The 16975-nt window shown below is 39.2% G+C and overlaps 1 protein-coding gene across 1 annotated transcript in view; it reads left to right on the plus strand.

The window, feature by feature from the left end:
- Atp13a5 (ATPase 13A5) overlaps positions 1-16975 on the plus strand; it is a 117632-nt gene that overhangs the window by 81456 nt on the left and 19201 nt on the right. Inside the window, 7 exon segments of the mRNA XM_048345838.1 lie at positions 1513-1630; positions 5058-5182; positions 5908-6068; positions 8288-8413; positions 10118-10197; positions 12845-12887; positions 15469-15578. Coding sequence (XP_048201795.1) covers positions 1513-1630; positions 5058-5182; positions 5908-6068; positions 8288-8413; positions 10118-10197; positions 12845-12887; positions 15469-15578 — 763 coding nt within the window.

Consider the following 16975-nt stretch of genomic DNA (forward strand, 5'->3'; position numbering starts at 1 on the left):
AAATGAAGGAAGGGGTGATATTGTCCAAAAGAGAAATGTACACCTTACCTGAATTGTGAAATGGGAACCCCTCTGTATAATATCACAATAATGGCAATAAAATTACACTTAACAAAACACACTTATTTTTGACTGATTTTCTTTGTGTTTCCCATTACTTCCTTTCCCCCAGATCACACCTGGATTGGTTTTATTCTGTTGTTGTTTTTTTCAGCTGTGCAGGCACAGTGTGCATCTTCTTGATTGTAAGCTTGACAGTGTCTGCTGCCCCTGCTGTACCAGGAAGTGCTAGGCCTGTCACCTGCTACTCTTCCCTTGGGGCCACCATTCCAATGTTTCCTCCTACAATTTTACTTTCCATGATTCAGTAACTCCATGTGAGAAATGGAGGGTAGCCTCTTTCTTGCAAGTAAATCTCCACCACCAGAAATATTTCAAAATTACAGAAATTGTGTGGCCAAGTGGCAACATAAAATCCATAATCCTTTCATTTTTGTACAAGAAACTGAAATGCAAAAGAGAAACAATGTGCCCAAGGATAGAAAGTTAGTTAGGAGCTGAGTGGAGAACAGAACTTAGGGTTTTGCTCCCAGGGCTGCCATATTTCTCATTGTGTTGCCTCTTCTCCACATACACAGTTTATAATATATGAATGTAGTCACCATGACAACACACGTATAAATGTGGGCATTATGTCATCTCTCATCTAAAGAAGATGTTGAAAATTTTCTTTCAAGAGCCAGTCACATCTTTTAAGCCTTGTTTTACATACCATATTAAAATCTATTACTCAACCCTGCCACTGTCTTCCCAAATAGCCATAGGTAATAAACAGCGGCATGAACATGTTCAAATGAAGCCTTATTTACAAGACATAAACAGTGGGTCAGATTTGGCTCGTATACCATAGTTTATCAATTCCTGATTTAGAAGATCAGCTGTTTCTCTTATTTATCCAAGATCTGACCCTTACTGAGCCCAGTCAAAACAGACACTTAGCTATACCAAAATACTGATTGCCTTAAGCACAGGGGACTTATATTTTATAGTTCTTACAAATTCTTGTGCAAGATCAATGTACTGGCCATCTCAGTCCCTAGTGATGGCTGCTTTCTGACTTGAAGATAGTAGACTTTCTGTTGTATCTTCAGACGGTTCAGAAAGATCATCTCTTGTTTCTTCTTGTATCATAATCCCATTCATGATCTCAAGGTCTCCATATGTAGGTACAGTCATTTTAGGGCTTAGTCTTTAATGTATGAATTGGGGGCCACACATCAGTCCACAGCAGAGTTGGTAACCAACATAGTTTTGGCATTTATTTCCATCAGAGCAATGAGAACACACTGATGAAGTTGTTTGTGGTTGTTGTTATAAGTATTTGTTCTGTTAAGGCACTTTTACGAAGAAGGGAAAGTTAAAACAAGGTGAAGTGATAGCATCCTGCAGCTGCTGAGCAGCTGCCAGGCTTTGGCACGACCATAAACTTAGTCCTTCCCTCTTTCCTGACAGTGCCCAAGAATCTCCCCCAAGAGCTGAGGAACTACACAGTGCAAGGCTTCCGTGTCATTGCCCTTGCCCACAGAACCCTGAAGACAGGAAGGCTTTCAGAAGTGGAGCACATAGAAAGGTAAAAAATCAGAAATAGAGCAGGTTCAGTGTGTGTGAATGAAGGAGCCTCAGAAACAGGTAGGTGGACAATGTACACCACCAGGAGCTTGTTGAAGACAGAGGACCAATCCCACCCAGTCTAAGGATTTGGAGATTGGTAGTTGTAGTCTAGGAAAAACTTGCTTAGGTCATGGTGCTGGCTAGGTAAACAACCAATGGAAGGAGAGATTTCTGACTCCCAGATACGATGTGTTGTCTCTGCCCTGAATCACACTATGCCCACCTTGGTCTCTGGTCTCATTCCACTACAAATAAGCAACTCTCCTTACATCCATGAGCATTATGTGATTTACCTGGGTGGTCCACATATATTTGGGTATCTCTCTGGAGCAGAGAGAAGGAACTGGTTGAAAATTTAAAAGATTTCCAGATTCCCTTAGACTTGGGTTTATTTTCATGGCTCATAACTATATCCCCCCTAGATGTAGGGAGTTATTGAGCACAAATTCAATTCCTTATAACACATAATGTTTAATATTCTTAATTGCATTAAGGGGAAACTGTCCTCATTAAAGGATAACTTATACATTAAATTTTCTTCCAATATCCTTCAGATTTGAAAGGTTATTTAAAAACATGTATATGACAATGAAGTAGAAAAACACTGAGAAAATTTAGTAGCCAATTATATATTATTTATATTTGATTTAGGTTGCTGATAGAGTTATAAATAATTGTCTCCTTCAGATAAGATAGTAACATCTGTGGTTCAATATTATTAAAATTAAGGTAATCACAAATCTTGCCCCTTATTATTCTGTCCCCATTTCACCATTCATAAACTGTAGAGTTAGATGATCTCTAAGCAACCTTCCAGTCATGACATTAGTCTTTGATATACAATCACAAAGCTCATTTTGAAATGCACACATATTCAGTATTTCAGGCTCTGGTTTCTCATGAGCAAGCAAAGTCCCAAACACATGGGATTTTGTAATTGATTAAGCACAAATTTGAATAGTAAATGTTAAGGTCCTGTGTGAAGAAAAGGCTTACATAGCTATTGATGGGATACTGGAATCACCCCTGCCACATAGCTATGTGGCTCTGTTCTCACATAAGAACTATTAATAAAGCGGACTTGATTATAAGTATAACAAAATAATAAAATATGCTAGATTTTCAACCATTACAATTTTTTTCAGGAATTACAAGGAAACATCATGCATGCTATTTAGTTTCTATTTTTAAACAGGGTAGATATAAGAGGTTTTATGTTTACTAGTCCCAAATTGTATTTAACAAAGTTTTCCAATCAGGAAAAGAAAACATGCCTTTAAAATTAGAGTCACAAAGAGAGAATTAAAAGAGTTCATTGAGATTTTTAGGCCAAAATGTCACTCCAGAGTAAAAAAAAACAAAACTTCAAGAGTCAACCCCTTTCACTGGTCTAGTAAATTTCTATTTGCCTTTAGTGAGTATTAGATGTTCAAGGAAGTTGTGGGTTCACTCAAAAGTGAATAAAATAAACTTGTTGTCCTTAAGAATTTTATATCAATAAGGGGAAATTGGTAATAAAGGAAATCTATACAATATTAGGTAATTGTTTAGTACTAAATGGTTTCAATGGGGAAATGAAGGAAGGAGGGTTTGTGGAGAGACATCTGAGCAGAGATTTGAGTAAGGAGAGAGCAAGGCACACAGCCCTCAGAGGCAGAGCTTTGCCTGGAATAGTATCTGTGGGCGCCAGGGCTACCATGGCACTGTGAGAGTGGCACTGTGATGGAGTATCAAGAGGCCAAAGTGCCCCAAGGTAGGGAACGAAAGAAAGGAGTGTAAAACAGAAGTAAAAAGTGTTGTCTATTTTTTTTTATTTAATTGTCTGAGCTTCTGCTGCCACAGCTAAGAAAATTATTGCCAAAATTGTTTTCCGTATATGTGGAAGCTAGATTTAGCTTATATACATATAAGTAAATATGCTTACTGATATGCAAGTATATACAAATACATTAACAGAAGTAACGTAGATTTAAGGGAGAACTCACATAGTGTAATTCCTCAGAAAGGCAAAGTCCAAGTTTTCCAAAATAAAATACCAAAACATGGGTACTCAAAAGGGGTGTGGTGGGGGTCAAGGGAAAAGGATGGACAAATGAAGAGCAGAAAAGGAGGAGAATGCAGCCAAGAATCAAAAACATACCTTACAAAATTAAGAAGAGAGAGGGAAAATGTAGGTGTGGAGAGATGGGTGACAATGTGGAAAGGGGTGACATTGATTGGGATATATTATTTCATAAACTGCTTTGTTAAATGACAACTCCTTTGTATCCCTACTTAATGATATTTTTTTTAAAAAACCCTAGGCTTCCTCTAGAAGGCTCAATATTTACAGTCTATATTTAAGTCTTATCCATTTCAAACCAATAATCAGAAATCTTTCCCTTTTATATATGGAATACTTTTTGTATATGAGCACTAAACTATAAAAGTTTTCTGCACAGCAAATGAAACAATCAACATAATAAGACAACAACCTATGGAATAGGAGAAAGTAGTTGCAAGCCATGTGTATGATAAAAAATTAATATCCAAAGTATCTGAGGAATATGGTTAAATAGAAAAGAATAAATAAATAACCTGATTTAAAATGAGCAAAGGACCTTCACAAACATTCTCTGTACAAGCTTTACTCATTCTGAGTACCATGCAAATCAAAATCATAATGAGGTCGCCTCATGCCACAAAGATTAAAGTGTTGGTGAGAAAATAGAGGAATGCAAAAGAGCATAGCTGCTCTGGAAAATTGTGTGGTTAGTCTTGAAATGGTTAAAAGAATAACCATATAACCCAGCCATCTCACAATCCTATATCCATCAACATAACCAAAAGAATTGAAATCAAGATTTCAGTGGGGTGTCTCCTACATGTCTATGTCCTTTGCAGCATTATTCACAATGGCAAAGAAGGGAAAATGACCTCCATGCCCATCAGTGGCTAAATAGCTCAAGAAAATGTATATATATATATATATATATATATATATATATATATATATATGAACCGGAATACTATTTAGACTTAAAAATGAGAAAATATTGCTATAGGAGACAATGTGGACAAACCTGGGAACCTCAGGTTAACTGAAATAAACCAGCAGGAAGAGGAAAAAGTACTGCACAATCCCATTTATGTGAAAAATTTCTAAAGTAATCAAGCTCTTAGGTGTAGAGTATAAAATGGTGGCTATCAAGAACTAGTGAGGAAAGAAATGGGAAGTTGTTCAATGGAAATACAGTTCAAAGGAAATAAAGAAATAAAAAATAACTGAGCTGTTTCCATAGCTTGGCTACTGTGAATAATGTTACAATGAACATGGAAGAGTAAGTAAATTAACTCTTGAGACTCCATGATTATGTTTTAATATTGATTTTCTCCTGAATCCAAAGGGAAAAAGTGGAGTCAGAGTTAACATTTCTGGGACTTCTCATTATGGAGAACCGCTTGAAAAAGGAAACCAAACAGGTCTTGAAGGAGCTGAGTGAGGCCTGCATCAGGACCGTAATGGTTACAGGTTTGTTTCTAGAGGCCTGACAAGCTGACTGTATCCTGGGCATAATGTGCTCAATGAGTCAAGGCAACTGAGGCAGAACGGAAGATGCTCTGCTGTGTTATTTGTCCCTTGTGTCCCTGTCACCTGTGCAGCATTCCTGTGTAGCTGAGCTGGAAACTTTGCAGGAATGGACTATATCTCATTCTCTTTGTCCATTCCACTTTCTGAGGATCTGCAGAGCATCAGGAGGCTCACAGAGAATGTTTAAACATGAGGACAGACGATGTGCTTTCATAGACAGTCCCAATGAGGCTTCTGTGTGAAGGATGTGAGCTCTGATTGATGGTCCCCAGGGCAGAAAAGTCAGGCATGATGTATGCGTTCTGCAAACCCAAGCATGGCCTGGCCCTAAGCGCACCAGATTTCAAGGGTGGCCATATGCTATCAGACTAGAGAATTAGATTATGTTTGCCACTAAGCACCACCTTTTTCCTAAAGACTAGTCAATCAGCTGTGAATAGCTTACATGTGCATTCACAATGGGCTGGATACAATGCTAAATATTGTGAACTTAGTGTTTACCCACTAGAGGCAGTCTTGGGATGAGGGGAAGAAGATAAACAGTTATAAAATAAAGCAGGAAGCAACAAATATCCCCAAAGAGCATAAAGAAAGTTGGACAAGAGGCAACTCAATACTGGTTGTTGGTAGATTTGTACCTAAAACAAAATTTCTTTGTCTCTCAGGTGACAATCTTCAAACAGCCATTACAGTTGCAAAGAATTCTGAAATGATTCCTCCAGGCAGTCAAGTCATCATTGTGGAAGCCAATGAGCCTGAAGAACTTGTTCCCGCATCTGTGTCCTGGCAGCTGGTAGAGAACCAAGAGACTGGACCTGAGAAGAATGTGAGCAAACATAGAAGCCCTGTTTTCCAGGCCTGCACTAATGGCATGCGGCCCTAGTACAGCACAGCTGGCTCAGCTGTAGAAGTCATTGCAGATAATTCCTCACATCTGTCCAGAGGGCAATAGTTTGCAAAGCATCTCTGAGTACAACTCAGTCCTGGGTGTGTATTGCAGCCCCCCGGGGGACTTTCAAGATTCTGAATGCAGGCTTAACCAATCCACTCAGAATCTCTGGAGTGGAAGAGGTGCTTTTTCCAGTGGTTCCCATATGTAGTCATGTTTGAAAATTGCTGGTTTATACATCTGTAATTACTATTTGATCTTCACAAAAACCCAATGCAATTAGGGTACATACAAGAAAATACAACCAAGGCCAGGTGCTGGTGGCTCAAATGTGTAATCCAAGCTACTCAGGAGGCTGAAATCTGAGGATCAGCCAGCCCTGGCAGGAAAGTCTGTGAGACTCTTATCTCCAACTAATCACCAGAAAAATTGGAAGTGGCACTGTGGCTCAAAGTGGTAGCCTTGAGCAAAAGAACTCGGAGACAGCACCCAGGCCCTAAGTTCAAGCCACACAACTAACAACAACAAAAATAAATAAATAAAATAAAAACACATAAACGGATTAATTGTATAGCAGAAACCAGACTTAAGTCTGTTTCCTATCAAAATTCATGGGCATTTAGTTTACACTGTGTCTTCGACTTGAAACTAACAAGTGATGGGTATCTTTAGTCAGTAGTCTTCCTGCCTATGCACTTAGAACAGAGAGCTCTTCCATATGGTGAGAATGGCCAAAGCTTGACATCCCATCACTAAATGTAACACTGATGCTTTTGTGTGATTTCAAAGAGAGAGGCCTCAGGGTGTTGAATTACAGAAATGCTCCCTTGCTCCAGGATGAGCAGCCTTTTGGATTATTGAGTGTAGAGTGGACATTTACTCACTACATCCACTACACAACTGCACAAAATAGCCCTTCCACTTCTATGGGAAGTTTAAACTCAGTGTCCAAGTACATAGATTGTGAATGATGACAGCTCTCTCTGCTTTCATCCTTCTGCTGCTAATTTCCTTGTGAACTCACTTGCTTCTCCATTGATACACGTTGCCTGGCTTTCAGAACTCAGACTTGGAACTCAGAACTTTAACTTTAGCCAATAGCCCCTTTATCTCACTCAGGAGTTCAATATGTTTTGAAAATTTTAGGCCATCATTGGTGGAAGTTACATTATAGTCTCAGCTTTCTTCATCCTGCTATACCTTCTCTTCCTACCTTCCTAGATACAAGTAAAAGGAATTCCTGTCCTTATGTCAGGGGCGCTTTATTGAATGCCTTTTCTTCATTGCTTTGCAGTAGGTATCATGTGTATGCCATCATACCTGAACGACAGGTTAAAGTGGAGTCTTGCTAATTTTTGTCCAGGCTGACTATGAATCACAGCTCTCCAGATCTCTTCCTCTGGAGTAGCTGGGATTATAGGCATGAACCTCCATACCTGGTGTTGATTTTTCTCCAATGAATAGACTATTCTCATTTCCTATATTATGAATATAGACACCTACAAAAATGTAAGACCCTCTGAAAATGTTGCATGAAAACCATTATTAGTTCCTCGTCAGTTGTGGAGGCTTTAAATGCACTGATACCATCAGAAGCTTCCTTTCCAACTAGAATCTAGGTGGGACTGGAACACAGCAGAAGGAAATAGTGGCAGGTGGCAGGCAAGGGAATGAGGGGAAGCAGGAGTAGCAATGATGCAGAAGAGGATCTAGGTACCTTCATCTTCTTCCAGGGTCACTTGCTTCAATAAAGTCATAACAGAAGGTAGAGGTCAGGTGCTGAAAGGACCTAGACATTTGAAAAGGGAATCAGCCACTTTCCAGTGAAGAAACTGGACGGATGAATGTAAGAGATCTCAGGGAAAAGGCTACATGGGGAGAGAGGTGAAGTAAAGGATGTTTCCTGCTTTTTTGTAATTTAGTACTAGTTGGTAAGGATTTATCTCCCGGGACAGGATCCATGAGGTTTAAGTATCATGTGTTTGTATAATCTGGGGTGCATTTTGAGAGTCCTCTTCTTGTAGAACAAAGTTGTCCCAGTCAAGTTACACATTCTGTATTCGTTGCCCCTCACTTTGTGATGAGACATGGATTCACTTTCCTCCAGGACACAGTCCTTGACAGCCTATGTAGAAATAATTCCTTCTTGATTTTAGGAAACCCACATCAATCTTGGAAACAGTTCCATACCTGAAGGAGAAAGAGGGAGCCACTACCATTTTGCAATGAGTGGGAAGTCATACCAAGTGCTCTTTCAGCATTTCTACAGCTTGCTTCCCAAAGTAAGTATTGGAGAAGGGAAATGCTTTATTTGCTCTACAAATCAGAGAGGCACAGAGAGGAAGAGAACAACAAAAAGATGTTCACTGAGGTGGTGTTAGTTAGGAAGCATCCTTGAAAAGACATGCTCCCACAGAAAGCTCCTGATCTGCCTATCCTAACCTGGCTCAATGCAAACACACCGCTACCTTTCAGAATTTGTGTTCTGGTCCAGCTTCTCACCCATGTCCAAACCAGCCTCAGATGCCCACACTCGTTCCCTCTTTACCTTGGAGAACTTCCAGATCATTCAAAAAATGCTTCCTGTTTTATAGGCCAGCCTCTTTTTGAAAGCCATCAGATCACATCAGCCTGATCTCCATTCCCCTCCTGTCTGGATTCTTAAATTACAGCAGGAGGAAACAAAGGCCCTGTGGTTTATTTTCAACCTCATTTGTTATCTTGTCCTCTGTGTGTCCTAGTTTAAAATAGTACTGTGCAGGGTTGTGCTGTCAATGTGGAAAAGATAAATGGAGCAAAAGCTGAGGACAGCTACCATCTTTTAGCAGGGCCTGAAAAAAATTGGTCAACTTGACAGTCAGGGACCAACAAATCTAGACTTGAAAGGCTTATAGGAACCTCTTTTTTCTAGTTCTTCATTTTAGAGATGGGAAGGTGAGACTCGGAGAGACTATCATTTGCCTGAGTCTTGCACAGCTAAATTCAGAACCTGTTTCTCAACTTCTGGTCTATTTTTTAAAATTAATTTTATTGTTACTGTAAAGGTGAGACACAGAGGGGTTACAGTTACATAACTCAGGTATTGAGCACATTTGTTTTTGAACAGTGTCATCTTTTCCCTCCTTTTCTCCCAGTTTCCCCCCAACTCTGCTCCTCTACTTGTTGTATAGTTCATTTTCAACAGTGTCTAATGAGAATCATTGCTCTATTTGTTCACCTTTGTCCCAACATTTGTGCTCCCTCTTACCCTCCCCCAAACAGATAAACAAAGGTACAGTAATAATTAAACAGTGACAAAGGAGGGGGAAAAACAAGAAACATAAAACTTATTGTTTCCATTTCTTGGATTTCCTTTTGATAAACATTATTTTATATTATTATATGCCCATAGATATTGAACCTTTGTGATCTTCTCCTATGAATATCTTCCTTTAGTCTCACTATGTGAATGTGTAGAGCCCTGTGTAATTTATCATGTCCAAGTGCACTTTTTGTTTTATTTTGTTTTTAGCATTCAGTGTGTTTACTTGTAGATTTATAGGTACATTCTAGTTATAACAAATTAGGGAAACCATGCAACTTATGTCTCTTTGAGTCTGGTTTGCTTCAATTAATGTAATTTTTTTCCCTGTGGCTATTTTCTCTGCCTTGCTGGAACTGTGAAGACTGACAGAGGGTAATAAAAAGAGCTGAATTTCCTTAAGTATTTTTATCCCTATGTGCTGCTTCATTATTATTATTAATTAGAGGTCACCCCAGCTAGAAAAAAATGGTCTGGAAAAATGTAATAGAGTTGGGGTGGAAGGCTTAAAGTGAAAGTTTTATATTAAAGTATTAAATTCCTTTATGCCCCTTTCCTGCCATCAGCTCTAATGACATACCCCCTAGTGCTATATTAAATCAGAGCTTGGAATAGTTTATCCAGATTTTCATTTTTTAAAGGTTCTTTGGTACCAATCATATAGCAATGATTATTTTTTCCTTAGATTCTGGTGAATGGAACTATTTTTGCAAGAATGTCTCCTGGGCAGAAATCAAGCCTTGTTGAAGAATTTCAGAAATTAAAGTAGGTGGTATGGCATGAAAGGAAAAATATATCTGTTATCTATTGCTGTGTAACAAGTTCTTAGAGGCTTAGAATAACATCATTTGTTGTTTTTTATATAACTGTAGGTCAGGAGTCCAGGTGTGGCTCAGTTACAGTCAGGGTCTCATAGGATACAATCAGGTGTTGGTCAAGAGTGCAATCATTTCAGGGCCTCAGCCTTACCACCAGATTCACTCTCATGTTGCTGGATAGATTGATCTCCTTTGTGGACCCTTGGACCAAGAACTTCCATCTTGCATTGACTGTTGGAAGAAGCTACCCTTAGTTCTTTGAGACATAAGCCATTTCACAAGGCAACTTGCAGACATACATAAGAGTTAGCAAAAAGAAATATAGAAAGAAACAGAGAGAGAGAGAGAGAGATTGACAGAGGACACAGAGAGATACACAGAGACACAGAGACATGGAGAGAGACAGACTTGGAGAGATGTTGTTGCTTTTTTTCCTCTCATCTCAGAGTTGACATCCCATCAGTTTTCCTGTCTTTTCTTTATTAAAGGCAAATCATTAGGTCCAACCCACATTCAAGAGAGTGAATTTCACTCTGTCAATCACTATCTGGAGGCCACAGACCACTGAGGGTCATTTTAAAAGCTGCCTAAACTCCTGCAGCATCCATTTGGTGGCTCAAAAAGCATCTTGTAGCAGATCTCCTGCTTAAATGTGAAGGAAAGAAATGATGGAAAGTCGGGCTAGGAGTTTGGCCTAGTGGTAGAGTGCTTGCCTAGCATACATGAAGCCCTGGGTTTGATTCCTTGGTACCACATACACAGAAAAAGCTGGAAGTGGTGCTGTGGCTCATGTGGTAGAGTGCTAGCCTTGAGCAAAATAAATAAATAAATAAATAAATAAATAAATAAATAAATAAATAAATAAATGATGGAAAGGGTTCTATAGCTTAGTATGGAAAAAAATGGGAGTATGTTGGAGCAATTCTGGTTTGTTCCATTAGGAGATAGACAAGCAATTTCTAGCCTTCCTGGCAAGAAGTCAAGTGACATCTCTTTAATAGAGGTGTCCTTTCTTATCTTACTCAAAAACATAGATGACCAAATCACATCAGAGAAAAACAGTTTTTTTGTTGAGACTAGATCAGCTTATTGCCTTCTGTGAGTTTTGCAGTTTCTAGATTGCAACTTAAAAGAAAAACAGACAAATTGGGAGACTCAAATACTACCTAATAACTCCCATATTGCTTTCCTTGGTGAATGACCACTATCTAAAGTGACCTGTTCACTCACATGTCTCAAATATTTGAGAAATTTTGTCAACTTGATATTGTATTTCCCTAAAGTAAAATTAAGTCAGGAAAGCACATGCTATCTCAGAATAAGCTCTCTCTCTCTCTCTCTCTCTCTCTCTCTCTCTCTTGCCAGTCCTGGGCCTTGGACTCAGAGCCCCAGCACTGTCCCTGGCTTCTTTTTGCTCAAGGCCAGCACTCTGCCACTTAAGCCACAGCGCCACTTCTGGCCATTTTCTATATATGTGGTGCTGGGGAATTGAACCCAGGGACTCATGTATCTGAGGCAAGCACTTTTGCCACTAGGCCATACTCCCAGCCCTATAAGCTCTCTTTTCAATCTCTCTATCTTCCTCTTCCTGGTTTTATCATTGAAGTTGTGTGGCTAAGGCTGTGTGGATTTTCCTTCTGAATTCAGGGAATGCCAGACAATGCAAGGTTGTTAGAGCAATACAGAGATCAGATACATGCATTATGTGTGAAGGATGGAAGCCACTCTCAGCTATTGTGGGCACTATGGTGACATATGCATGCACATGTTTATAGGGTGATCTCCATCCAACATTATCCCAGTACCAAATCCAGCTCAATGTTAGACTGAACCATATGCATGTGACTAATCTGATCTACAAGAGTCATTTTCTTGAGTTCAACCAGTAGTAAGAACCTAATATTGGCCCCCTGGTTGATTTTATAGTTTTATCAGATTTGGGGAATATGTCACTGAATCCTTCATGGTATTATAACTGATCAACTCCAGTAATAAGAGAAGGCACCCAAAATTCCTTTTCTGATGGCAGCTCTTAAGTTTTTCTCATCTACTAATATCCTACTTGCACATCCAACTGCTTTAGATGTAGGCATATTGCCTCACTGTCACTCAGAGATGCAATGAATATGGGTACAGGCTTCAAGTTTTGTCTTCTAAATTATTTCCCCAATGTTTGTCATCTAAATTTCTGATGTCTAAACCCTCAGCAGCAGTCAGCAACCAAACTTCAGCCAGATTAGGGGATGATCTCCTATTAGCTTGTGTGGGAAGTTTTCAAATGATGACTTCATATTCTTGAGTTTGGCCTTGGTGAATGTAATGAAAGAGGACATCTTCTGACGTGTGTGATTACTGTTTTGGCTGATGACCTTGGCAATGTCACCACCAGTTCAGTGTGATTGATTGAAACAATTTAAATAATGCAAAGGCCTTTCTCCTCTGGGACTATGTCTCTCCAAGTCATTTTCTTTCAGCATGATCTCCTGTGTGTTCAGCATACACTTACAAACACACACACATTGTAAGTTCATGGTGATAGAAATGATTTGAAAATGCTGTCATGACATTCATTTTCCATATCCTTTCCCCTGCAGTTATTATGTGGGCATGTGTGGAGATGGAGCCAATGACTGTGGGGTGAGTAGAAATAACTTTTGCTATCATATGTAGTTTATCAGTGCCCCCTTGTGCACTCCCATGCTCCCTGAGTCAGTCTCTTTACTATCTTTCTATCACATGCTTCTTCGTTTTGTTGTGTATGTGTTCACCTCTGCCTGTGGGTGGGATGTGGTGGGTGGACAGGGGAATCTCTTCAGCAGTTTTCTGAAAACTCCTAGAACAATCATGACAAGAAGGTGCTACTTAGACTCCCATATTTCAGACCCAATAGGGACTTTATGAGATTGTTTGGTTTAAATAGTTTGTGCTACCAATAATAAAATGAAAGTACATAGCTGATAAAGTCTTAGTGAAAGAAAGGTCTATTTTGTTTTTGCTTTTTGTTATCAGGCTTGAACTCAGGGCCTGGGCATTTTCCCTGAGCTTTTTTGCTCAAAGCTGATATTCTTCCACTTCCACAGTTCCACTTCTGGCTTCTTGATGGCTAATAGAGGTCAGAATCTCACAGACTTTCTTGCCTACATCTGGATTTGAACTGTGATCTTCAGATCTCAGCCTCCTGAGTTGCTAGGATTACAAGCATGAGCCACTGGAACTAGGCCAAGTATAGGAAAAGTTTTAAATGAATGATTACAGTTTTGAGTTACATGTAAATATTACTTATTTCCATCAAACTTTTCCACGGAGGTTAATATTTAAAGTTAGATTTGTCAAAAGCACTCACTGGAATCTTGACTAAACTATTTTGCTATTACATACTCTAACAAAGCCTATGCTGATTGATTCTCAGATAATTTCTCATACATGACAGAAGGGCAATATGTGTTTTATATTCTGAGTTTTAAAGATGTTGTTGAAACACACACACACATATATTATGTGTGAGTTAGTTGCAATAGAAATGATTTGAAGGTGCTGACTATCTTGAGGATTATGTACATAAAAGAAGTTTTAGGGGCTGGGAATATGGCCTAGTGGCAAGAGTGCTTGCCTTGAATACATGAAGCCCAGGGTTCGATTCCCCAGCACCACATATATAGAAAACGGCCAGAAGTGGCACTGTGGCTCAAGTGGCAGAGTGCTAGCCTTGAGCAAAAAGAAGCCAGGGACAGTGCTCAGGCCCTGAGTCCAAGGCCCAGGACTGACAAAAAAAAAAAGAATTTTTAGAATCTAATTGTGTGATAGTGAGTGAAAGAGAAGATGGAGGTATATGTAAGTCAGTGGTAGAGCACTTGTCTACATTGGGAGAGGTGTGATCTGCAACACGAAAAAGAAACAGAAAAGATGAACAACAACAACAAAAGAGCACTGGTGGTTCACATCTGTAATCCTAGCTACTGAGGAGGCTGAGATCTGATAATCACAGTTTGAAGCCAGCCCTGGCAGAAAAGTGCATGGGACTTTTATTTCCAGTAACCTACTCAGAAAAAGCCAGAAGTGGCTCTGTGGCTCAAATGATAGAGGGCTAGCTTTAAGCAAAAGAAGCTAAAGTCCTAGTACCAACAAAGAAGAAGGAGACAGAAAAGTAAGAAGAGGAAGGTGGAGGAGGAAGAGGAGGATTGCTTTATGTTTCCAAAGCATATTAAGTATTTAAGATCTAGGTATTTGTTATTCTTTCCTCTTACATATTTTCTCCAAAGTTCTGTGGAAATTTTTAGTCATACTTGGAGGAGATTTATTACAAGTTTACTTTTGCCTATGCTTCAGGAGAAGTTAGATTTTAATCTGTTGTTGAAAAGTAGAATGAATATTAATTCTTAATAATTATGTCAAGTTCAGGACTGGGAATGTGGCTTAGTGGTAGAGTGCTTGCTTGGCCTGTATGAAGCTCTGGGTTCAAGTCCTAAGTACCATATAAACATAAAAAGCCGGAAGTGGAGCTGTGGCTCAAGTGGTAGAGTGCTAGCCTTAGCAAACAAAACTTAGGCCCTGAGTTCAAGCCCCAGGACTGGCAAAAAAAAAAAAATAAGAAGAAGAAAAAGAAAGAAAAAATAATTTTGTCGAGTTCAAAATAAAACAAAGAGCAAATGCTAAAAAAAAAAAATGTCTCTGTCCCTCCCTCCCCCCCGAGACCCTACATTACATAACAGAGATATAAAACACTTAGTGGGAAAAGAGAAAGGAAGAAATATTTGAATATTTATTGAACTTGTATCTAGTATACATCATCCATGGTACTAGCTACTTTTTTTTATTTTACACACACACATGCACAAATATGCAAACATGATTCACTAGTTTGTGTCTCTTTTTTATTAATTAAATTTAATTGACAAGGAGCTGTGCAAAGGGGATACAGTTACATAATAAGGTAGTGAGTACATTTCTTGTGATATCTGTTACACCCTCATTTTTCTTTCCCTTCCCTAGTTCAGGTAGGCATATATACAATATCCAGTGTGAGTTGGTGTCTCTTTAATTGGTAACTTTGTGGCTCAAGGAAGGCAGGACATTCCAGATTAAAGCACAGCATAACTAGAGATCTGGAAAATAGAGACTTCTAGATTTAATGCTATCATGTGATGGACAGTCTCTTAGTATTTGAGGAGTTAGACTCTAGAATGAGGCATCATGGGTTGACATGGATCAATCATTCCAGGCTTTGAAAATGGCTCATGCAGGCATCTCACTGTCAGAGCAAGAAGCATCTGTGGCATCCCCTTTCACCTCAAAAACAGCCAACATTGAGTGTGTACCTCACCTCATCAGGTAAGCCCTCCTTCTTCCCCTCAGGGTCAGCAGGCTCATCATCTGGCTGAGGAGATAGACAGACTTCTATTCTAAATTAAAGTCATAAATGCCATGATAAGAGGTGTGAGCAAAGTGCTGATAAAGCACTAAATCAGGTACAATTAGCACTGTTTGAAAATACTGTTGTTACACACACACACACACACACACACACACACACTACTTTTGCTGACTGACCCTTAAAAACTAGGTGAGTTTTTCATGAGTTTCACAGTTGAAAGTCTGACTTGGTATCTACAACCTGATTGCATATCATCTCTTCTTCTTTACTTTGTATACTATATACTTGTTGGAATATTTCTCTCAGCCATTGTGGATGAGGGAGAAAGCCAAAAGGAGCCATTACTAGTTTATACAAATACTGTTGTATGTTTACAGAATGGAAGTTCATGAACATCCAAAATGTTGACATAAAAGATAGTATAATAGCTTAGGCAAGGGAAAGAAGTGAGAGCAGCTTATTCTCCCTGTTTATTTTCTCCAACATTCTACCTTTAGTTCTGATCTGACCTTTATTTACATCTTAAATGAAATGAAGTATGAAATAGGCTTGGTACTTGTGGCTCATGCCTATAATCCTAGCTACCCAGGGGCTAACATCAGAGGATTGTGGTTCAAAGCCAGCCTGGGCAGGAACGTCCATGAGACTTTTATCTTCAATTAATTCCCAGAAAACTGGAAGTGGAGACATAGTTCAAAGTGATAGAGCCCTAGCTTTGAGCAAAAGAGCTCAAGGTTAGCACTCAGGCTATGAGTTAAAACCCTAAAACGGATTTTTTTTAAGTAAAAGAGAATGAAAGAAACAGTAGGTTTTGCACTTGGTTCATAAATCTGTTTCCCTTGTTGTCTACCAAGCACTTTGGGGTAACTTCTAGACATCTATGTAGTCAGTGTTCTGGAAGGCATCACCAAACTCTGAGGTTTATCCTAAAATGACAACCCTGTAGTTCTCCAGCATGTCCTTTGGTCCACCAAAACAAACAGCTTACTTTAAGGAAAATGTCCAGCTTGGCCTTCCATGACTCCAGATGCTTATCAATAAGGCAGCTTTACACATCTCCTTGGACCCTGTCTGCACCCATGTTCTTCTCCAACCTCACACATCCCTCTCTCTTCTACCTCCAGAGTAGCACCTCTTCCCGACTCCACATTCCCCTATTTTAAGGAAGATTTAGATCTTCAAGTCAAGCATGGATATTCACAAACTCAGTTATTTGATTCTTCATTTGTAACAAAGAGGCTAATGCTTTACTGATTTGTCATTGGTGAACCTAAGACTTTTGGTTACATTCCATATGGCTTAACACTTGGCTTAATACAATGATCGCATCAATAATGCGATATCCATCATGAAT

Source organism: Perognathus longimembris, chromosome 5 (assembly GCF_023159225.1).
Source record: "Perognathus longimembris pacificus isolate PPM17 chromosome 5, ASM2315922v1, whole genome shotgun sequence".
In the NCBI taxonomy this organism is placed as follows: Eukaryota; Metazoa; Chordata; class Mammalia; order Rodentia; family Heteromyidae; genus Perognathus; species Perognathus longimembris.